The sequence below is a fragment of the Enhydra lutris genome, unplaced genomic scaffold (assembly GCF_002288905.1).
Source record: "Enhydra lutris kenyoni isolate GAN:26980312 unplaced genomic scaffold, ASM228890v2 scaffoldscaffold62, whole genome shotgun sequence".
NCBI lineage: Eukaryota > Metazoa > Chordata > Mammalia > Carnivora > Mustelidae > Enhydra > Enhydra lutris.
In genome coordinates, this window is record NW_019154146.1 from 728641 (window position 1) to 751445 (window position 22805).

At 56.6% G+C, this 22805-nt stretch overlaps 1 protein-coding gene across 1 annotated transcript in view; it reads left to right on the top strand.

The window, feature by feature from the left end:
* LOC111158660 (WD repeat domain 27) overlaps positions 1–20043 on the top strand; it is an 88389-nt gene extending 68346 nt beyond the window's left edge. Inside the window, 1 exon segment of the mRNA XM_022520853.1 lies at positions 19751–20043. Coding sequence (XP_022376561.1) covers positions 19751–19999 — 249 coding nt within the window. The 3' untranslated portion in view covers positions 20000–20043.
* Positions 20044–22805: the final 2762 nt, after the last annotated feature.

Here is a 22805-nt window from a genome sequence, read left to right on the forward strand (position 1 = left end):
GCTGTGTTTCCTTAGGGGTCGTTCATTGTTCGTGTTCATACTTAGCGGTTCATTCAGTGTGGTCAGCCTCCTGCTATTCCCCGACGGCGCGCTGAGCCGCACAACGCGGGGCGAGCTCTGCGGGTCCCCCTGGAGGCGGGTTTCCCGATCACAACAGCGTGTCCCGTAAACACACGTTCTCTTCCACGTGGCTGTGGCCGTGACGGTCCTTTTCGCCAGCTGACTCTGTCGTGAACGCTCGGGTGTAAGGTGTGTGGCGCAGACTGTGCGCCAAGAGGGCTTCTGCCCGATGGCAGGCTCTCTGTTGTTAAAGGTTTCGAGGCGCCAAAGGTTACGTGTGGTGTTCTGACACGCACGGCTTGGCGTCCCTAAGCCCCAGGTTGTTTGAGGAGCAAGTGCAGGCGAAAACACAGCGTCCCAAAACGTCTGTTCTCACTCTCTGGGCATGGCCAGCTGTGTCCTCGGGTCAGGTCCTGACGGTTGTGGCCGAGGTGCTGACCAGGGCTCCTGCTCGTCCTGTCACGGAACCTGGACTGGTTCTTCCAGTCCTGACGGAAGAGGCAAGCCGCCCTGGGAGACCCTGGAGGATGGAGGTTTGTGTAACGCTGGCCGGCTCAGAGGGGTCGTCTCCCAAGGTCTGAGCCCCGAGCACAGACAAAGGAAGGAGTTTATACGCTTTTACTCCGTGTCTGTGCCACTTCTTGGTGGCCGCGGCCGGGGGACAGGAGGGACAACCTAGAATGGCCCTGGCACCGGGACTGGGATCTCCCTGCTGGATCGGCCGGCCACCTTAGAAGGCAGATTTCCCTTCTCATCCCCTTTGAGTCCCCTCCAGACACCGAGTTTAAGGTCGTTGTCTTCGTTTCCTTGGGGTGACAGTAAGGGAGGACCGAGGCGTCTGGTCTCAGCAGTCTGTGCGGTCATTACCTGGTCAGGGCGTTCTGAGTACGAGGACCACGTGCTGCTGTGAGGAGGGGCCAGACCGGGGGGAATCCCACCCAGTTGTCTGCCGGAGTGCTTCCCACCGCGACCGACTCCCGCCTGCCGCTGGGTTAGGGCTCCTCCGACGCCCCCGGCCGGTCAGCGCAGAGACGAGGTCCCGCTGCGCGGCCGCCAGCCGGTTTCAGAGGAGTGGGAAGCCGGCGGATCGGGCTGGCGCTGTCAGGCCAGGCCGGGCTCAGGGAGGGCCGAACGTCCGCCGTGCGCGGTCGCGTTAGCCCCGGCACCGGCCCAGGGACTGACGTCGGCGGCGCCCAGGGCGCTCCCGACACAGCCTCAGGCTCACGAAAAGGGGAATGGCTGTGAGGGAGCGTCGGGGGCGACCAGGAGGTCTTGCATGTAAGTGGGACGTCGCTTCCAGGGAGGACAGAGACCAGGGGAGAGACTGACGAGCTTGCAGGGTTGTCGTTGGGGGTGTCCGCCCCCTGCTGGGTCGGGCAAGCTGAAGGCCGTGAGGAGGACCGGCGCACCGGGTCACAGAAGGCCAGGACTGCCCGGGGTCGGGAAGACCGTGCTGCAGTGTGCCCGGGAGCAGACAGCAGGCGGCCGGCCGTGGTGGGTCCACGGCCTTAGAGGGTGCCATCGTGGCAGCCCGACAGCCGGTAAAACCTGTGGACAGGTAAGGGCGGTAGAGCCCCGTAGGGTCACCCAGTAAACAGTAACAATGGCAAGTCTCTGGGGAAAAGTCCAGTCGAAGGTGCAACAGTGTAGATTCTGACCCCCAGGAGGAGGGGTGCCGTACCGGTGGGAACCGGGCACCGCAGCACGCAGGTGTCCGTCCATCGTGGGGTCTCACTGAAGGCGAAGCCAGAGCGGGTCTGCGGGATTTGGCGGGACTGTCACTGGTGTGGCTCCTCGTCCAGGTGACGGGCTTTGTTTGCTCTGGAGTGGAGGACCCGTGGGGGGACACCGGAGACCTTCAGGGCAGTGGGAGTGGTTAGAAAACAGTGTGGGGCCCTGTCCACTGTGGTTTGCGGGGGTCCCTTTTCCAGTCTTTGACCCGGACTGAGTCTCCAGCTGGAAGGAGTGCACCTGGGGCCCTGAGGAGATCGGGGCTCTCGGTGGTCACCTTTGTCATTTATTCAGAGTGGCCCCAGGGCCTGAAGTTGTCTTTTTTTTTTTTTATCCCCAGTCTGATGTACGTTTCCAGGAAGGCTCTCTAGGCATGGGGGAGGCCGTCCACACACTAATCTGAAAGGGGAGAAACCTAGCATCCCAGGGGTGCAGTGGGCACGCAGGGTGGCGGGTCTGGCCGTGGGAGATTAGTCTCCCGAGCAGACTTTGCCAGGGTCCCCTTGAGGGTGTGGTTCCTTTGCTCTCCTTTCCCTGAGCGTCAGGGCCGGTGGGTGATGCGGAGCCTCCAGGTGATGCTGAGAGACGGTCAAGACTGGACATCGTCTCCTACACGTGCAGGCCTGTCGTCACTGTGCGTGGTCGATGGCAGGCCGAACCGGGGCACGACCTCCCACACGAGGACTTCGGCTGCTTCCGGCTTTGCTCCGTTCTGGTCAGGAAGGCCTGGACTCGTCCAGAGTACGTGCACGTTATCACCAGGTGACGTCAGGGCCCCTCCTCGGCTGCCCGTCTGTGTCTCTGTCCAGATCTCCGAGCGGGGCTGCTCCCCTCCTCCGCTGGACCCCTGGTGGGGCCGTGGCGCAGGCCGAGCGTCGTGTCTAGCGCAGGTCGTGCATTGCGTGCCGGTCGCTCGGCACAGCGCTGGCTGCCGGCAGATGCAGGAGAGCCCCTTGGGGTGGGGGTGGGGGTGCGGCTGCTGCCGTTTCCCCAGGTGGATGAGCCGGCGGTGTTCCTTGACTAGATGCCCTCCTGTTGTTGGATGAAGGTGTGCCCGTCTGGCATCACCCATCATCCCTTTTTAGTCCGGGTGGGCCCCTCAGCCGTGGCCCATTTTGTCCGAGTAACTGGGTGGAGGGACTTCTCCCAGGGCTGTCAGTGCCGTCGCCAAGGAGGGCTCCGCGTCCTCACCGGCTGGAGTGTTGGCAGCCGCATCTGCCGGATGGTTTCCCCGCACTATGGGGTCGTCTCCTTTCTGGGGTCCCTTACTGTGCAGAATTGCTACTTCCCTTGGAAGCCAGATGGCTTGGAGGAGTTTTAGTATCTCCCTTGTTGTTGATAGCTTTCCCGCGGCAGTAAGGAGGGCCCCCTCCTTGCGGACGGCCCCGTGTATGTGCCCAGCAGCAAAGGCGCACTCAGAGGCCTGTGGAGGTTGACTCGCGTGTCTTCGCTGAGGGTGAGGGCTTGGACGAGGGCATGTAGTTCAGCCGTTGTGCTGGCCGTCTAGCCGGTAATGCCTCAACCTCCAGGACTTGAGTGGTCACGGTCACCGCGTAACCCGCTTCCCGGGCACCCTCTTGTAGGTCACGGCTGCCGGCGCTGGACAGTGTGAGCTCCGGATCCTTCACGGCTCGGTCCCCGGTCTGGACACTCGCGTGGGCTTCATCAGTCGCCTCGGAGCAGTCAAGGTCTGGTTCCCCCTCTTCCGTGGGGAGAACGGCTGCTGGGATAATGTTCTAGCCTCAGGTGCGTGGACTTGGCTGTGGAATTTCTGAGATTTCCTTAGCTGGGAAAGAGCGTTCCTCTTGGTGATTGGTTTGTGGGTTCAGAGGATTAGGATTTGTTTGTTCCTGTTCCATTTTAGTGGGACTGGAACGACAGTGTTTGGAGCTAGAGGGGTGTCAGGAAGCTGGTTTTTCTGTTCCTGGACCCAGAGTGTGGCGAGGCTCATAGCACGTTCCGGCATCTGCCCTGTCACCAAGACCCGGACTTCCTGTCTGGCCCACTTCTGGGCTCTGCGGTGCGACTCCTGGTGCCAGGACCACACACCCCAGGACGGGCTCTCATCGGCAGGCTCCCCGCTCACAGCAGTGCCGCCGTCCCCAGGAGCACAGCCACATCCTGCCATCTGGGGAGCTTGGGCCGGGGCAGGTGTGGAGGCTCCCATGGCAGTCAAGGCTCCGATCACGTGTCATCCCCAGAGGCGGACGGCTTCCTGTTTGAGTTTGCATGTGTCGGGCTGGGGTACTGGCTGTTCGCCGTCGAAGACACTCACCTGCTGACTATTCTGCATCCGAAGCGGGCGTGGCCCGTTCTCAGGGTGGTTCTAAAGGGGCTCGAGGCGCTCTGCGTACAACACCTGCCCCGGCAAGCTCCCCGCCTGCCAGCTCCTCTCACGCACTGGTGCCCGCTGGCAGGCGGCGGGAAGGCACCCAGGATCAGGCAGGAGAAACGGAGGAAAGACCGTGTCAGTGAAGAAAAATGCAGAAAGGGGCTCTGGTGAGAAGTACCAGAGAACGAGGCAGGGATCCTTAAGTGAGAATTTAATACTTTCCAGTGAAACGTGACTGTTGGCATTTATGCACGCCGGGTGCTGGGGTGCGCACCACCTGCAAGGAGTTTCCGTGTGCCCAGGCTGGCCCTCTGTCCTGTGTCCTGTCCCCACCCACTGACAGTCACGCGGATGTGTTCAGAGGTGAACCGAGGCCGGTGTCTTAACCACGTGGCCCAGCCAGGCGAGGCCTACACGTGGGTCCCACCCACCACCCGCCTCGGGAACCCTGCATGGCCACTTCCACGTGTGTGTGTCAAGGCTCCTAAGGCCGCGTGGTGCTCAGGCAACACGGGAGCCTCCCTTGGGATCTCCAGGACAAGCACGTCAGACTCGGAGGCAGAAGCCCCACGCTTGCTCGGCGCCGGCTTTCCACGACTCCCATCTGTGAGGAGGAAATGCCTGAGCCAGCTGCTGCCCTGTACTCTCAGAGGGGAAGCCCCAAACAACCCGATTTTCACGGGCCGTGGGCATTCAGAAAATGAAATAAACAGTAGAATAAACTACAGCAAATTGAAGTAGAATTGCAAAATGATTTTACTGTGACATAAGAACTAGAGACAGCTGAAGAAGCCACGTATCGTGACCCCAACTCTGTCCTTGACACGTGACAGCAGAGGCACAAAACTGTTAGTGGAACCTGGTGTTAGTTCAGACGAGCCAGCTCGTCCGGCCGCGGCACGCGGAGAAGGTTAGACTCGGCCAGAGGATGTTGTAAAGAACTAGTTAGGTGTTTCCAACGAAGGCTCAGCATCACTGTTAAAGAAGAAAGAGGCCTGAAATGGAAACTGAAGTCCCTCTTTCCAGGGGAAGGAAGGGAGGAGGGAAGGGAAGGAGGAAGGAAGGCAGAGAAGGAAGGAGTAGAGGGAAGGAACGAAGAAAAGGAAGAGAGGAAGGAAGGAAAGGGAAGGAGGAAGGAGGGAGCGAGGTGGGGAGGGAAGAAGTATGCAACCACCACAGTGACCCAGAAACCCAACTTCAAAGTGCTTTTCCTAAAACCACGACTGGAGAAGAGAACAGCAGAGGGTCCTGTGTTTAGATGTCACATGAGCCCAGATGGCAGTTCTGGCCTCTGCTCACATGTTTCAACAGTGAATCACGTTGAAAATAAGGATTTGCCAGTGCGCTCTCATCACCGAGGGCTGAACTGCTTGGATGTGGACGGGAGCCTGCGACCACAGGCTGATCCCGAGTGGGGAAGCACACGGAGCAGGGTGTCAAGGATGGGTTGTTCACGGGCCGGTCCCCAGGGGGGTTGCACATGGGGGCGGGCGTGTCGACGTGTTCCCCACGGCGTGCACAGCCCATGCTCTGGTGGTCTTTGTGGTGCTGTCCTCGGGTCCTCCACGGCCACTACACGGTTTGCTAAGGGACCCTTTTGCTTGAGGCAACCCCGGGGCAGAGGGATCTGCAGGCCTGGACCGGTTCCCTTTCAGAAATCATCAGTGGACCTTCTGCCTGTCTACAAGACACTTAGTGTAGGTGTAATTCATGGGGGACATCAGACACTCTTCTAGAAGCAATAGTTCACGTTTTAAAGTCTCTTTTAAGTTTCTTCTTGATAATTGCTCTGAAATTAGATCCAGTGCCCAGACCGAACTTCCGGAATAAGGTGCTTGTGAGTTGGAACCCGTGCTGGGTCACTGGGGCCCCAGGGCTGCTGCGGGCTCTGAATCCCAGGCAGGGCTCCCCGAGCGCCATGCCTTGATGTCATCGGGCCACGACTTCAGGACTCAGCGCCGCTTCGGATCACTGTGTTCTGGAATTGCTTTCTTGAAAATTTTAAGCAATCATCATGACAACAGTGTTTATTTCTAACAAAAATATAGGCCCTTGCCTGCTTCTGGAGCTGATTAGCTGGAGCTCTGTTCTCCACTGAGATGAGATGTTGACTTTGCAAAACCGCTCCGTGGGCTGGAAGCGGTGCCCCAGGTCCCCCGGGAAGGCAGTTTCATGAGTCGGGTGCGTGTGCCACGTGACTAGACCGCGCTGTGCACGCTCAGGGGTCACCTCGGCCTTAGAGCCGTGCCGGAGCCCGTGAGAGGCCACGAGACGGGACGTCCTAAAGAACATTCAGCTACTGATTTCAGCCTGAAAGTTGCTGTTGTGAACTCCTTCACCCACTTCTGCAAGAGATTGACAATTCCTTGTATCTAAGATTCTTTAAATTCTTTGTATTTTAAATCCCAGTAAATTCTTCCACTTGCCCTGAAATTAGCAATTAACACAAAATGTTAAGCATGTTCTTTATTACCTGTGATACTGATGACCCCTGTCAGCTGACCGCTGAGGGCTCACTGTACGTGCTCTGTGCCCCTGTGCTCCCCGCCGGATGAGGACGTCAGAGCTTCCGTACCGATGAAGGGAATATCCGGCTGGACAGAGACACATTGGCCTCATGCTCACAAGGGTCTCACCTTCATGCTCTCGTGTCCTCTGCCACTTCGGATGGGAAAACTCTGTACGCCTCTTAATTCAGGGGGAAGAATTCACAAATGGGATTTCAATGAGTCCGTGCCAACTCTGGCCATTTGGGAGCGGGATAGAAACGTGTCCTAGGATGACCTTCCCGCTGCGCACGGTTACCCATCTGCTCACCTTGGCGCGCGAGGAACAGCCGAGAGCTGGAGGTCAATGCTGGCCATCTCGGGGCAGAGGCAGTGCACACCACGAGGTCTCGGCACTCGGGGCACACGGCGGCCAGGGATTCGTCCGAAAACTGTCCTCAGGATGCGGCAGCTCCTGACCCGGGGACCCGCGGAAGCTCCGCTCCGGTGCGCATGGAAGGCAGGAGGGCATGGGGCGGGGGCGGCAGGGGCTACGTGTGGCACCGGGTCCCCGTGATGAGTCTGCCGACGCGTGGATAGGTGTGTCCTTCTCCCTATGCTGGCGTTCGGTTGCCTTTGTCTACGTGGTGTCATTCGCACTGCACAGGCTTTTGAAAGGTGTATCTGGTATATAATTTTCTTTAGTTGTAAATGATGCCGTTTCTGACATTGGTTTCCTCAAGTGTCCGTGTACGAGATGAGGTGGGATTCTGTATGATGTGACTTTGGTCACGTGCTAGGGGTTGCTTTTTGTGGCTTGTTTTTTGTGGATTTTTTTTTTGTTTTTTTGGTAGTCCTCGGGATTTTCTCCGTAGACAGTCATGTCATCCTCAGAGATGGAGCGTTTTCTTCCCCCCAACACGCACATCATTGGGTCTCACTCTTGCTGTATTGCCGTCGTCGGGGCTTTGGGCACCGGGCCGAGTAGGTGTGGACAGCGCCCCGGTGTCCCCAGGCCGGAGCGCTCTGTCCCCCACGTTACCCGTGATGCTCGCTGTTACCATTTTGCCGGCGCCGTGGAGTCTTCATTCATCACTTTCATCACGATGTGCGGTGGCTTTTGCCAAAAGCTTTCTCAGCGACAGCCGATGTCCTGGGGCGTCTCTGCGGCCTGCGGCTGGGGCGGGCCGCGCAGCTCTGACGCCGCGCAGTGTCCCGTGTCCGCGCTGGAGGCCCGCGGCGCCGAGCATGCGGCGTTCTCCGTGTGACGACGGTGGTTGTGCGGGAGCGGGCACGGGGGGGGGGGGGCGGGGGGGCCGCGGCCTCGCGGGAGAGAACGCGCGGGCGGTTCAGATCCCACGACCGCGGCCTCCAGGACACACGCTCCCCCAGTCCGGAGCAGCGTCCGACAGGGTTAGTGCGGGTGCCGGAAGGACAGTGACGGACGGTCCTTGCCCAGGTGGGCGCCGCCTAGAGCAACACGCGGCCTGAGCGCGGGAGGACCCGCTGCCTTCTCCCCCCCCACCCTGGGTGAGACACTGATGAGGTCACCGTGCTCGTCTCATGGGACTTACTATTGTTTTGGAAAATAGAGTTATTTTCCGTAGAACAGGTTATTTATGTAAAAACGTAATGGACTTACCACTGTTGGATGAATTCGGGTATAAATGTGTTTTTAAATTCTCACTTTTAATGATAATTTGCTAAATATTGGTGGATATAACCCCGTAAACAAAAGGTCTTTGTGGTTCTCAGTAGTAAATTTTAAGAGCGTGAAGGGGTACGGAGAGCAAAAAGCTTAGGAACTGCTACCACATGGAAGGATTTTTCTGGCTTTAAATAATGTTTTAGATTCATTTTGGGAAGATTCCTTTCTAGAATTTGTTCATTCACTAAGACTTAAAATGTATTGGCATGAAATTGTATTCTTTAACCATAATTTATTGTTACTTAATTTTTATTATAATTTTAAAATTGTGATGTTGTTTGAAACTTTTAGGAAAACTATAAGAATAATGCTTGAACATTCTTTATAGTTTTTACCAAGATTAATAACAATTTTATTTTATATTATTATTATTATATTTTTTTGATGAGGTAAGAAACATTTACTTTATTGTCTGGAACAGTACAGTGATCCCCATTTTATTTTTTATTTATTTTTTTAAAAATTTTTTATTTCTTTTCAGCGCATTTTATATTATTTTTAATTAACTTACTGTTTATCCCTCTCTTCTCTCTTAATCTCTCTGCATGTAGCTAGTCAGCACTTGAAATTTGGCTCGTCCAAATTGAGACAATCTATAAATGTAAAACACATCAGATTTTAAAGGCTTGGTACAGTGATATAAATTCTTTCATTAATTTTATATTGATTACATGCTGAAATAATATTTTTATATACTGGGTTAAGTGAAATATCAAAATTAAATCATCTGTTTTTATTTTTAGTGTGGCTTCTAGAAAATTTTAAATTATACATATGGCTTGCATATGTTTCTGTTGGATTGTGAGTATATAAATTTGTTTTTCGAAACCATGACTGGTGTGTTGGAGAAATTTCCCCTTTATGTCTGAACACATTAGGATGCATTTCCTAAGAGCAGTGACCTCCTCTTACGAACACAGACCGTGGTTATAAAGGTCAGGGAATGTAACGCGGACACATCCCATCCGTGGTTCGCGCCCAGCTCACATTACAAATTCCTCATGACCGCTCCCATCCCAGGATGATGATTTCACATGTTTGCTTGTCTTCCCAGCTTCTCCTAACTGGACCGTTCCTCCGGCTTTCTTTGTGCTCCTTGACACCCCGTCCTTTCTTAAGGCCACAGGTCAGTTCTCGCCTGACGTCTGTTCTCTGCGATCGGTCGCTGTCTCGTCTGGACGGCCGCGGGGGTGGGGTCTCCCATCAGCAGCAGCGTGACTGCGGCTCGTTCGGGTCATCTTGTGGATGTTTCTAACTTGGCCAAGATACCGTAAATCAGGCTTCTTTTTCGTAAAGTCGGTATTTTTCCTTTCATAACTCATAAGCAGTTTGGGATATAAATAAGTATCCTGTTTATTATCAAACTTTTACCCACGAACTTTGGCATTCGTCGAAGAACTCTGGCGTTTTTGTGTAACTGGTTTTTAAAGAAGACGACAGACTTGAAGAGGAAAACGGATCGAGGGGGATCCCTGCGCACCAGCAGGGCTCACACGTGGTTTTCAGTGTGTGGGAGCTGGGCTGTGTGTATGGGCAGGCGTGCGCGGACCGGAAACGAGGAGCCCCTCACGGAGCGGCAGAGCCCTGCAGCCCAGCTAAATAAACCTGGACGTGGGGACAGAAGAACGGTTGGGAAAAGACCTCGTTTTAGGGAAAATCTCTCCTTGTGGTTTCAGAAGGACCCAAAGGCCTGGAACCTTCGCTTGTGGAAGGCGGGATGGCTGTCCTGAGGCCTGTAGAGCAGGATCCGGCGGAGGAGCCCACCTCTCTCCTCGGCCTGCACGTCACTGCGTTGGGCCCAGTGTTGGAAGTTCCAGAAAGACTGATTTCAGCCCAGTGTTGTAGAGAGCTTCACACAGAGAGCATCACGTGGCTGGAAGGAGAGCGTTCTGTTTACGAGGCGTTTCTAGCCTGGGCTGGACGGGAGGGTGACCCGTCCCTGGGGACCTGCCCGCAAGCTTCACAACACCCGGTGCTTGGTTACGGAGAAGTTCGCGCCTCCCTTCGGCATCGCGTGGGTCCCGTGGGACTCCTGGCTTCAGCAGCCGCTGCTCGTGCCCTGTCTGCTCCCTCTCCCCCACCCCCAACACACACCCTGTTCTGGGGGAGCCCCTGGGAAGGGGCACGTGGGGCTGCATCTATTTCCGTGTATGGTAATCCCTTCAAACAGAAGGACTCTTGGCCGTGCACTTGGAAACAGCTTGTGGAAATGGGGCCGTGTCCTCGTGGCCGTAGTTTTGGTGGTGAGGCCGGTCCCCCCGCCTTTCACCAAGCTTTCTAACACCTTAGTCCCCTCCCCCCACCTCACCTGGACCCCCTCTTCCCCACCCTGCACCCGGATGCCCTTCCTAGAACACAAACCACGATGGTGTTGCCTTCTCCTGCAGGGGAGCAGAGCTCCAACCCTGCCCGCTCCCCAGCCTCCTCCAGCCTCCTCTTCGTGCGGCAGGCCCCGTCCGCAAGGGCACGTCTTTCCACTCTCTCCTCGTTTCTGTTTCACACCAGGCTTTCCCACGTAGGACTTTTGCACTTACCGTTCTCCTGACGAGTCACAGTGGTTTTCCAGAAACCTCGTGGATGGTTGCTCCAGCTTCAGATCCCGGCTCAAAACTGTGTCCTCGGAGGGAACTCTGAGCGGTTTCAGGCAGCGCCCCCTCGCTCCCGTCTGTGCCCCGCCCCCATCGCGCGTCCTTCATGGCACGAAGTTCTCAAACGCGTCTCCTGCTTGTTGGCTGCTGCTCCCGTGGAACGTCCGCCACGGGAGACGAGTTTAGTGCCGGCGAGGAGGATGTTCAGGCCTGTTTCTCTCGCAGTTACCAGGAGCACCAGGGGACACTCCAGGGAAAGGACGATGGCAGGCAACCCGGACTGCTCCCTGTCAGTGTGGCGGTGCCCACAGCCCGCTGGGCGGACTCATGGTGTTTCCTAGAGAGACAGTCTTGGCCTCGGTGCCGCTGTCCGCAGGAAGCCTTCGGTTAGAGCTGCACGTGGTGGACAGGTCTGCGGCCCGTGGTTCTGTGAGTCACAGCTCCCTAGAGCCCGCCACGCAAGCTTGGCATCCAGCTGAGGTCGAAGGTGGGGGGGGGCCTGAGCCTGGGCCTGACTCTGAGACCGCGGGGAGGAGGCGCTGCTGGGCTGTCTCAGGCCTCCCAGCCCTCCCTGTGCGTCTGGATGGCTGTGTCCTGAGAGCCACTGGGAGCGCATGGTCCTGGGTGAGAGCTCTGGTTTGTGCGGGTCTGAGTTGCCTTCCGATCTGTTCGGTAGCTCAGCTGCCCGACCCGCAGAGCCCTGCAGCAGTGCTGGGCATTTCGTTAACTAAAGAGCATTTAATTCGTGTTCGTTGCATGAATGAACTCGATCGTACATTTTGCGGAGGAGTAATGAGTTAAAGGAGCCATATTTTTTGTAGTGTTCTCCATCATTTTTAAGCAATCTGTCAGAATAAGCCGGTTTTACTAGTTCCATACTTTAGCTGGGATCCTCAGCTATCTAGAAATACACCCAGCTGTGTAGGGACGGAAGCTAGAATCACGGTTCATAAAGATAACTGACACAATTTGGAAACGTGCCGTGGCTGTGTGTGGCGGCGGGTGGCCCACGTGGGGTCAGTGTGTGCTGACGTCACACGCGCTCACAGTAGACGTGTTGTCAGCGGCTTCTCCTTCAGAGGACAAGGTCCTCAGGTCGGGGAACCGCCGCAGATTTCTGTGGTTGGAACGGTGAGTACAGTGTTCCGCCTTTACCCTTTGGAGCCCGTTTGGTTATCGGCACAGAAGATGGTTTCCTGTTTTCCAGAGGTGGTGTCTTTCAGGCGTGCTGGCAGCTGTAAGGTGACCCCTTGGTCTCGGTCCCTTTTTGGGGCTGGAGGGACACGGTCCGGACCTGCTGGGAGCCCTGCTCCAGGGCGGGTGTGTTGGGTGCGAGCAGTTGCATTTTTTTTTTTTTTTTATTTCTTTTCAGTGTAACAGAATTCATTGTTTGTGCACCACACCCAGTGCTCCGTGCAGTCCGTGCCTCCATAATACCCACCACCAGGCTCCCCTAACCTCCCACCCCCCGCCCCTTCATAACCTCAGATTGTTTTTCAGAGTCCACAGTCTCTCATGGTTCACCTCCCCTTCCAATTTCCCTCAGCTCCCTTCTCCTCTCCATCTCCCCTTGTCCTCCGTGCTATTTGTTCTGCTGCACAGATACAAACACTTGCATTTTTATACCGTTAGCGGTTTACACATGTCTGGATTCACCCTTGACCTGCTGTCTTGTCCCTCCCGGGCCTGCCCGGCTCCGCGTCCTGCCCGTTCCACCACAGACGGGGAGCTCAGGTGGGGTCTTGGTTCAGGCATGTAGCACACCGTTAGGCTCGCGCACATTCTAAGCCAGAGAGTAGTTGTTTCACGCTGTGTTCAGTACATCTGGGTGACACTGACCCTCATTTCCCAGGACACGGTGAAAAATACCTCATCGTCATTTCTCCTACACGTCTGGTTCTGGTGGGTGCTTGACACCCATGAGCAGATACAGCCCTTCTCACATGGGAAGGTAATGTCACCCCAGTAGTCTCCCGGACGGAGGTAGAGGAACATGACCTACTCCACACTGTACGGCAGATACGTGGTAGAAAATGTCTGACTCCAAGTCTGTGTTTGTGATCTGCACCTGGAAAGTCTGGCATGGGTCTACCATCGTAATCCGGTCATGGAATCCGAGATGCCTGTGCTCGGGTCTTCCGAGGCAGGGTGTCCGTGTCAGCCCGATATCGCTGCCTGTATCTATAGAGACATGCGCCACACGGCATGGTGCTGTGCTAGAAACACTCAGAAATGGTGCTTTTGTTATTTCTGCATTTCTCATGTTTGATTCGCTGAATCGCTTAGGATAGCAAAGACCCATCCATGTCAATCAACGTAAACATGTCACCCAAGAAGTTGTTGATAGATTGACGATCACTTAAGATATTATTGGGACGTCTTGAACCTGTCAATATCTAAGAAAAGAAGAAAAACGATGGTGTTAGGAAAGCCAAGGTGATCTGGGAATAGGTTTCCCAAGGGAGCACGAGGTGCGGACACCTGGGGAGCTGCGGGCACAGCACCCGCCATGTGTGGGCCAAGCCCGTGCGTCGCTGGGGGACACAGAGCCCGGCTGGTACGCGCTCACGGAGACAGCCGAGCGGATGTCTGTGGCAAGCGTCGGTCTCTGCATGCACTCTCAGGTGCGTTGCTTTCTCCTGCGTGCCTCACTGGCTAGCAGTCAGTGTGATTCCTCGCCACCCCAAACCCTGACTGGGCTCTGCAACGGACAGGATGCGTTGGTGTGAGGAGGGGGGCCTTTGGCAGGTGACCCAGTCATGATGTGGAACCCTCAGGGACCAGCTTTGTGCCCCAGAAAGAGCTTCAGAATGCCACCTTCCCCAGGTGAGGATGGAGCCCTGGAACCCGCTGTGCCTGCTGCCTTGGTCTCCTGGGTCCCAGCCTGTGAGCAACACACCTCGGTGGTTCACCAGCCGTCCGATCTGGTGCTTTGTCTTACAGCCCAGGCTAGACGGGCTCCCAGGGTTGCTGGGATGTGTCTGGAGCTCAGGATGAGCCAGACAACAGTGAGGCCCTCATCGGGGCAGCCTGGGCTGTGTCCGTGCAGCATCTCCGCTGGGCCCCGGTCTGCGCAGCTCCCCCACCACACCATGCAGTGCCAGCTGCCCCCTGGACTGTGCTCTGGGGTGGATGGATGGATGGGTGGGATGCAGCCTCCACAGCTGTCTGCTGTCTGTCACCTGCTTCTCCAGGTGTGACCTGGGGAATGATCCCAGGAAAGGGTTGCACCCCTGGAGTCGGGGATCTGTGTCCTGCTGTCCTATCTTCCTCTTGGCCAGTGGTTTTTAGAACATCTAGCTCTGTGGACAGAAGCAGTGAGGTCATTGCCTACTGACTATTTTCCTACGGATCTTCTACCTTTTCTGAGGCAGAGGCTCTTAAAAATCAAATGTACACATTGCTGCTTGTGATGTCATCTCCTTCTTTACCTGGCCAGTGGGCTCAGTGGGCTCCCGTGTCCCTGATGGAGGGCGCTACAGCGACGTGTGGCTGAAGAGAGGGAGGCGGCCTCGGCTCAGGCGTCACACGGGTACCGAGTCGCAGTACCGTAGCGGCAAGAACCGCGGAGAGGGGAGGGGAGGGAGGGGCGGGAGGGAAGGACTAGCTTCGGGAGCACGCCTGCCCCTCACGCCCTCAAGGCAACCGTGTCTGGTGGTGGCGTGGACTCCGAGAGCATTTCCAGGCCCACAGGGGCACAGATGTCGGGGGAGCACCCTGCAAGACCACAGGCCTCTGACCTCGTGGGTCTCGTCCAGATTCCTGATGGTAACATTGGATTGCTGACGTTTGCAAGGGGGATGAGGGGCGACGGGGGTGAGGTCATGCAGCTCCAGGAGGGTGTGAGGCCCCAGGTGTGGTGGCCGTGGGCACACAGTGGGAAGGTCACGCTGGGAGGTGGCCCCGCAGGGCGAAGCCACGACAGCGTGAGGCCCTGGGGCCGATTATGCGTCTGGACGAACAGCAGATTCAAAGAGCCATCCGGGTTTTGGACCATTGGACAGGTCAGGGTCGCGATGGCTTCTTCAGGCGAGAAGAGGATAATTGATGGGGTTTGAAGTCACAGTGGCCAACGTCCAAGTGGTGATGCGTGTGATGTTTCAAAACGCAGAATGCGAGGCAGTGTCGCTGTGGCCAGCCAGCGTTCGGTGCACGTGCGGCAGACAGCTGAGGCCACCTGACATGCGGCGTGAGAGCGCGTGGGCCACAGTCCACGTTCCCTCCTGAGCTCAGAGGTGGGCTTTGCCAGCTGGCCCTCGGGGACAAAGGAGCAGGGAAGGGGCCTGGCTCCTTGTCTGAGGAGCCCCCACCTCGGCCCAGTGAGCGAGCCGCCCTCCGCCCGGGGAAGGGAGTGGGGTGGCGGGAAGCCGGAGGGCTGGGGCTCCGTGGCTCCCGCGCATGGCTGAGAGCTGGCAGAGGCTTACGCAGGCCATCGTGAGGTCTGCCGGGCACGTGGCACTCGCTGGCCATAGAACAGCCGTGACACGTGGTTTGCAGTCATCAGCCATCGGCGTGGTGCTGCCGCTCTTGCTAATGCACTCTGTTCTGTGCTCTAGAAAGTCCCCAGCGAGCGCAACCACACCGGAAGTGTGCAGGGCTCTCCCCTCCGGAGCGGGACGGGAGCCCACGACGTCCTGCTTTTGACTGCAGCTCGCCGCGGTCAGCCTGGACGGAAACCTGCAGCTGTCGGAGCTGGGGACTGACCGCGGACGTGAGGGGCTGCGCGGGTAGCCAGGGGTCCTGCTCCCAGCCCCACCGGGATTTGCGTCCCTTCCTCCACAGCTCTGCTCTGCCACACGCACGCCTGGGAGCCCCCTGCACCTCCCAAGGGTCCCCTTGCTGGACGACCGGAGTCGGCGTCCAGCACTTCTGCACACAATGTGGTAAAGCTGAAACAGAATGTTCTTCAATAAAAACTAACCTGGGGTTCGTTTCCTAACCGACTTTGTGGGGTGGACACAGAGCAGTGGCAGCGCGGCCCACCGGCCTCCTGACCACATGCCCTGGTTTTGCTTGGTGACTGGGGTGCTCTGCCCACAGGCTGGCTTCTGGGCCTTTCCTCCCAGCAGAGGGGGTTCCCCAGGGTCCCCCACGAATTCCACAGACACAAGTGGCTGTCCTGGGGATGGGCGGCAGGTGTCTTTCCTCCAACGTTCCAGAGCCGGGTCTTTCTGGGACCCCCGGAGAGTCAGGATACTTCCAGGACGATTCCAGACAGTGAGTGGCTGACCACACGCAATCCCCCCGGGGCCGAGCCTCTCGGGCCGGCCTGGACAGGCCCCGGGAAATTCTACGTGAGCCATCCCATCCCCTGGTCCTCTCCTGCCGAGAGATGTAGTGCTGAGGACTGGGCTGGGCTCTGGGCTCCACGTGGGGATGTCCACGCACCGACCACAGATACACATGCTTTTCCCAGCACAGTGTTGGAGGAGCAAAATTTTAGAAAACTCATTTTTATTTTTCCTAACACTTGGGAGTTATTTTATCCATTTATAGCAATTCTGTTGTTTCCCTTTGTTAAAACTAGGTTATTTTGAAACTGGTAAAAAATGAGTAAGTGAACGTAATTAACAAGGCAAGTAAACCCGTAGAATCTTACTTCACAGTCTTGATCCCAGTTACTGCGTTCGCCGTCTCTTTCCGTATTACTCTCGGTTCTGGAGAGACGCACGTAGGCGGCCGTCCGAGCCCGTCTGAGGGCACAGTTCTGGGTTGCTTGTGGCTTGTGGCTGTCACTCTGCTGTGCGGTCGCCACGGCCTAGGCCTCCAGAACCTTCTCCTCTGGCAGGAGGGGAACCGCCCCCGTCAGACCCGCAGCCCGCCCGGCCCTCCCTCCCCCCGCCCCGGTCCGTGGATTCCGCTGGGGGGTCCCGCTTCCTGGCTGGCTCCCGTCACTGACGGTGGCATCCCTGAGGTCCCTCGGCGGTGCAGCAGGTGCCGGGCTCTGCGGGGCGACAGACATTCATTCTGCCCGTCCCTCCGCGGCCGCTGCTTCCCCGGCGCGGCCGCCCCTGCGTGCTCCTGCTGTGAGTGTGGGCGTGTAGGGTCGGTTCAGGACCTGCTGCCGCTCTGGGAGAACATCCGAGTGCACTGGCCGGGCAACGTGGTCGTTCTCCTGCATGTTCTGCTGCTGCAGACGGGCTCGCACCGTCCCTGCGCGGGTGCCGTCCCCACAGCAGGTCTCCGGTCTTCTGTCCCTGACGCGCCTGTCCCGTGTGCGATTCACGGACACACTTCCTCCGGAGAGAAGTCCTGATGCCAGCTGTGTCCCTTGTGACTTTGGGAAAAAATTTTAAATTATTTAATGTCAATAACAACCAAATAATATTTAAAAGAAGAAAAACTAATGTTTAAAAAAAGCCAAGCATTACAAAGCTTTACCAGGGAAAAGGCAGGATGAAGTAAACTTGGAAAAGTGGCTGCTGAGAGGAGAGGCAGGGAGCAGTGGAACGTGGGCGGCCTCTGCCGTGGGAGCCTGTGGGCTGCGGGCGTTGGTGCCGCGGGAGCCCGACTTGCGGTCGTGGGCCACCGTGCTGGGTACCTGCGTTAGACAGCGGTTCCACCGCTCTCGCCGGAAGCAGGTCACACTGGCTAGCTCTGCCTTCACCGGGGGACACTGATAAAAATAACGTATTAAATAGAACGTCTCTTTTTTTTTTTTTTTTTTTTAAGATTTTGACTGCAAGAGACACAGCGAGAGAGGGAGTACAAACAGGGGGAATGGAAGAGGGGGAAGCAGGCTCCTGCTGAGCAGAGAGCCGACGCGGGGCTCGATCCCAGGACCCTGAGATCATGACCTGAGCCAAAGGCAGAGGCTTAACCCACTGAGCCACCCAGGCGCCCCAGAACGTCTCATTTTTGACTTGATTTCGATTCATTACCCAGTTTTTATGATAATGCTATGAGTTTGGTAGAAATTATTATTAGTTTTATTTTATTTTCCAAATAGTTGACAAAACTACATCATAGGGAGGTCGTGATGGCATCTTTTCCTGGGAAACCAGCCGGAAGGCGTTCTCTATACACACAACGTTGACAGATGGAAGACGAATGGGCCCTCTCGGGGGCGGATGGAAGAGGAGGGCTGCCCAGCTTGGGGCCAAGGTGTCTCCAGGACAGAGGAGGGGAGGGTGGGGGGGGCGCGTAGGGGCGGGGTCCAGAGGCAGCGGGCCCGAGGGCCGTGGGAAGACACTGCGTAGATGCCCGTGATCTCACGGCGCCGTGGGCTGTGAAGGCACGTCAGCCTGTAGGCTTCCTGGTCCCCCAGGGTTTCTCAGGGACTGACCTTCATGTCACAGGACAGGAGCCTGAGGCTCAGCGCGGCTTCCTGGGGTGGCCCTGTTGGGTGCACTGTCCGCAGCAGGTGGACGAGGGAGCAGGGACAGGATGGCGGGCGAGTGCCCCGGGGAAGGGACGCTGGCTTCCTGGTGATGCCGACGTCTGGTGGAAGAGTGGGACGGGACACGGGTCTGTCCCGCCTGCCGCCGTTTCAGGAATCTGGCCGCTGTGAAGATTCTGTCCTGGGATGTGGGTGACCAACGATTCGTATCAGGTGGCGTATGTCCTGGGGTTTACACGCTCCCGGCACGCCCATGTTTCTGTGGACAAGAAAGCGAGGTTGTGACCGCAGGCTGCCCACGCCGGGTGCGGAGCGGTGGGCTAGACGGACTCCGGAGTTAACAGTGTCTCTTCATTTCTGACGTTCTCTTCCGATGTGGGACTTGGCTTTCCTGGCCCGAGCTGAGCCGACTGCACGTCTCAGACCGGGGTCGGTAGGAAAGGTTACTCAGGTTTTGCAGACGCTGGCCGGTCAGCTGGAGACGCTGACACACTCTGTGACTGGACCTGTCGACCCATCGGCCCCGAAGAGTGGCTGCGCGCGGGGTCCAGGCAGCCCGCTGTCCCGGAAGGTGTCTTCCTTGGAGACCCACTGGCTCTTGGCTTCGGAGTTATTAGATTAAACTGTGTAAAGTGACCAGTGACCTGCTGGTTTCGATCTGCAAGGAGGTAACTTCGTGTGGTTCCACCAGGTATGTTTGTCAAAGGAGGGATTTCCTGCTCACGCTGACCCTGCCTGCCTGGCCTCAGTTTCCCCTTGCCTTCTTCCCGTCATCTTTCCCACAACAGCCACGAGTGCCAACTTCGTTCCAGGCCTTAATTACAAGTGACCTGTCGACTCATTTCCTCTCCGTGTCCCCAGCTTGATTTTCGTTTTGTGGCTCTTAGCAGCTTCACGGTACCTTCCGAGCCTGGGACGCGAGCCCACGGTCAGGTGCACAGCCCGCAGGACGCGGGTCAGAGCCCCGGTCAGCGTCCGTGCAGGGGCGTGTTCTGGAGGAAGAAAGTCACCGACATGGTCATGAGCGGAAACTGCGCTGCTCTTCCCTTCCGGGGTGTGGGCTGGGTGGAGGCCGTGCCGGCCGGCATGGATCAGGAGCTCCCTGTTGGCTCTCGGCTTCCGCTGCCGGCAGCCACGAGGTGCAAACACGGCTCCCCCCACAGCCATGAGGGGCCACGGTCCGTGTCATTTGAATAGCAGTGGCAGCTGCTCAGAGAGATGGTCCAGGCTGAGCCGCGGGCGCTGACACGGGTCACGCAGCTGGGTGAGGAGTGCGAGCGCCCCGCCCCGGCCTCCGCAGTGCAAGGGTCCATAGAGAGAGCCTCAGATGTGGGGCCTCGGCCCTCACGGGCTGACACGGCGCTTGTCCGTGGCCTCTGCTCCTCAGCCCTGGACCGTCACCATGTACTGTCATGTGGGACTCCCCGGTTCTCAGTGGCTTCCCGAAGACACCACCCGTGACTCAGCCTCTCAGGTCCCCTCCTGCTCCCGTTCTCGTCCCCGCAGCCGGCCCTGTGGGACCCCCTCCATGGAGTGGCAGCGGCCGTCCGTGGTCCAGAGCACCATGTTTCTGTGAGTCTTGGGCATTTGCCAGCCATCGGGAAAACACTGGTTTCCACCAAAGCCCCCGACGCTGCGCTTCCAGACCTGCTCCGGAAGCGGCCGGCGCACCACGCTCCGTTGCCGGTGGTCAGCCGGGGCCGTCCAAGTGCGTTACAGGTGGATGAGAAGGTGAGAAAATCAAAGCCTTCCTAAGTGAAACCAAACTCATTTTTCTTCTACTGTGAAATAAAACAGCATTTTTCTTTCATGGATATGGAATGAATCTGTGCAGTTTTCTGTTGTTCTTTTATGGCTAAAGTTTTATTTTTTCTACAAATTTTGTATATTTATTTTTTTAATTTTATTTTTTCAGTGTTCCAAGATTCATTATTTATGCATCACACCCAGTGCTCCATGCAGTCCGTGTCCTCCTTAGTACCCTCCACCAGGCTCCCCCATCCCCCCCCCCCGCCCCCCCCCCCCCCCCCCCCCCCCCGGCAAAACCCTTTGTTTCTCAGAGTCCGCAGTCTCTCATGGTTCGTCTCCCCCTCTGATTTCCCCCACACTCCTGGGTATTTACCCCAAAGATACAGATGTAGTGAACAGAAGGGCCATCTGTACCCCAATGTTTGTAGCAGCAACGGCCACGGTCGCCAAACTGCAGAAAGAACTAGATGCCCTTCAACGGACGAATGGATAAGGAAGATGTGGTCCATATACACGATGGAGTATGATGCCTCCATCAGAAAGGATGAATACCCAACTTTTGAAGCAACATGGACGGGACTGGAAGAGATGATGCTGAGTGAAATAAGTCAAGCAGAGAGAGTCAATTATCATATGGTTTCACTGATCTGTGGAGCATAAGGAATAACACGGAGGACATGGGGAGATGGAGAAGAAAAGTGCTTTAGTTCTTTTAAAGGAGGCTATACTTTTAAAAATTTGGGGTAGGGATAACTGAATTAGCCATTTTTATTTCTGAATGAAGAAAAGATATTTTTTCCTTCAAAAGGCAGCATTGGGAAGATCAATAAGCAGACCACAGGGCAGAGGGACAGACTTTGTGCGGGACACTACGGACACCACACCAGACAAACGCCTGTTTCCACGTAACAGCAAGAATGACTCTAGGGGCGCCTGGGGCTCAGCCGGTTAAGCCTCTGCCTTCGGCTTAGGTCATGATCTCAGGGTCCTGGGATCGAGTCCCGCATGGGGTTCTCTGCTCAGTGGGGCGTCTGCTTCTCTCTCTGCCTCTGCCAATCCCCCTGCTTGTGCTCTCTCCACACCCACGTCAAATAAATAAATCTTAAAAAAAAAACCACAAGATTCTGTGAGAGAGTTTTACTTTGCAGATTTGTTTAGAATAGTATTTAATTTCCAAAAATTGTGTAATTAAATGACATGTTTGAGAACCAAAGTGCATATGATTGGGATATATTCACGTGTAATGAGAACGTACACAGATTTAAAGCAAAAATCCAACTTCGGAAAAGACATGTGAAGGATGGCTTTCTGGTCCTGCGTCGTCAGTGTGATAATTTGGATCCTGAAGAACAAAACAGCAGAGAAGGTGCATGTTCTCATGGGAGGGCTCAGTGTTTCGAAACACAAATTTAATAGTCCCACTTCTGCATTATCCTAAGAAATTTCATCCTATATCAATGAGAGAAAATCAAACATTAGGTTTGTGAAACGATCACACCGCGGAGGTTTGTTTAGTGAGATTGGTTTTGCTTACTGACAAGACAGCCGGTCAGCGAGAGGAGGAAGGGAGTCCTTGTCCGCGTAGGGGAGCTGTTTCTCAGGCCTCGGTGACTTCGGAACGAGTCTCTGAAAATCCCAATCAGGAGATTCTTGTAGCTGATTTATTTATAAAGCCTGATGCAGAAGAATGAGGTTTGCAAGAAAATGCTTAAGTTTTCACTTAAAATTTGACAAGATTTTGGGGCGCCTGAGTGGCTCAGTGGGTTAAAGCCTCTGCCATGGGCTCAGGTCATGATCCCAGGGTCCTGGGCTCAGGGCCACCCCCTCTCCAGCCTTCACGGCACTCGGGTCCCTCTGCCTGTTAAACCTCCCGGGACCCCCTGTCCTCCTGCAGAGTCGGGCTGGGCGTCCCCTCCCCGCAGCCCGAGCTCCCTGGAAGCCAGGCTGTGGGCCACAACGAGCTCACCGGTCTTCTGTTTTCCTTTGAGGGACAGAGCCCTTTCTTTACAGAAAGTGCGTCTCACTGTGAAAGCAGATTTGGGGTGGAGGGACTTGCGGGGTGGGGGAGCCCACACTGGGGTGAGGCCCTGGGGAGTGGACTCAGATGTGGGGAAGATCTGAGTCTGGGGATGAGGCTCAGGAAGGATATGCAGGTGTGCGAGCTTGCACGCATGTGTGAGGTTGCAGGAGTATCTGAGCTCGTGGGGTGTGAGCCTGTGTGCGTGTGAACTTGCATCTTTATGAGTGTGTGAGCCTGCACAAGTGTGTAAGCTCACACAAGTACCTGAGCTCGCACGGGCATGCACGCTTGCGTGGTTGTGGGAGACTGGGGCTCTCCTCAGCAGGACTTATTTGCCCGGCTGTGCTGTGCACACATGCTCACGTGACAGCCGGCTTGCCGCGGGGGCCCGCTCCCATTAAACCTGTGCTCTGCTGGGGTTCCCCCTCCCCCTCGCCCCTTCTCTCCTCAGAGAGCCCAGAGGACTGCAGGAATTTCACTCCTGGCTCAAGACCTTGGCCCCATAGGACCACGCGGAGCCTTTCCTCCTTCCTTGTTTCTGCAGGCCCCAAGCGGCCCCGATGGTGGGCCTGCGGCTGGTCTCCCTGGGTGTCGCTGTTAGCTTTGGGAAACTGGTGGTCTTGGAGAAGTCCCGCCAGTGCTCTGGGGTGATGAGCCAAGTGCATGGGCACTGCAGCAGGTGACCCACGCCAGCCCCCGGGACCCTCTCACGTGACCGCAGGGAGAAGCCCCGAGCAGGTCGCACCGGGGAGCCAGCCGCACGGAGAGAGGTGTGCAGACCCTCCTCTCCAA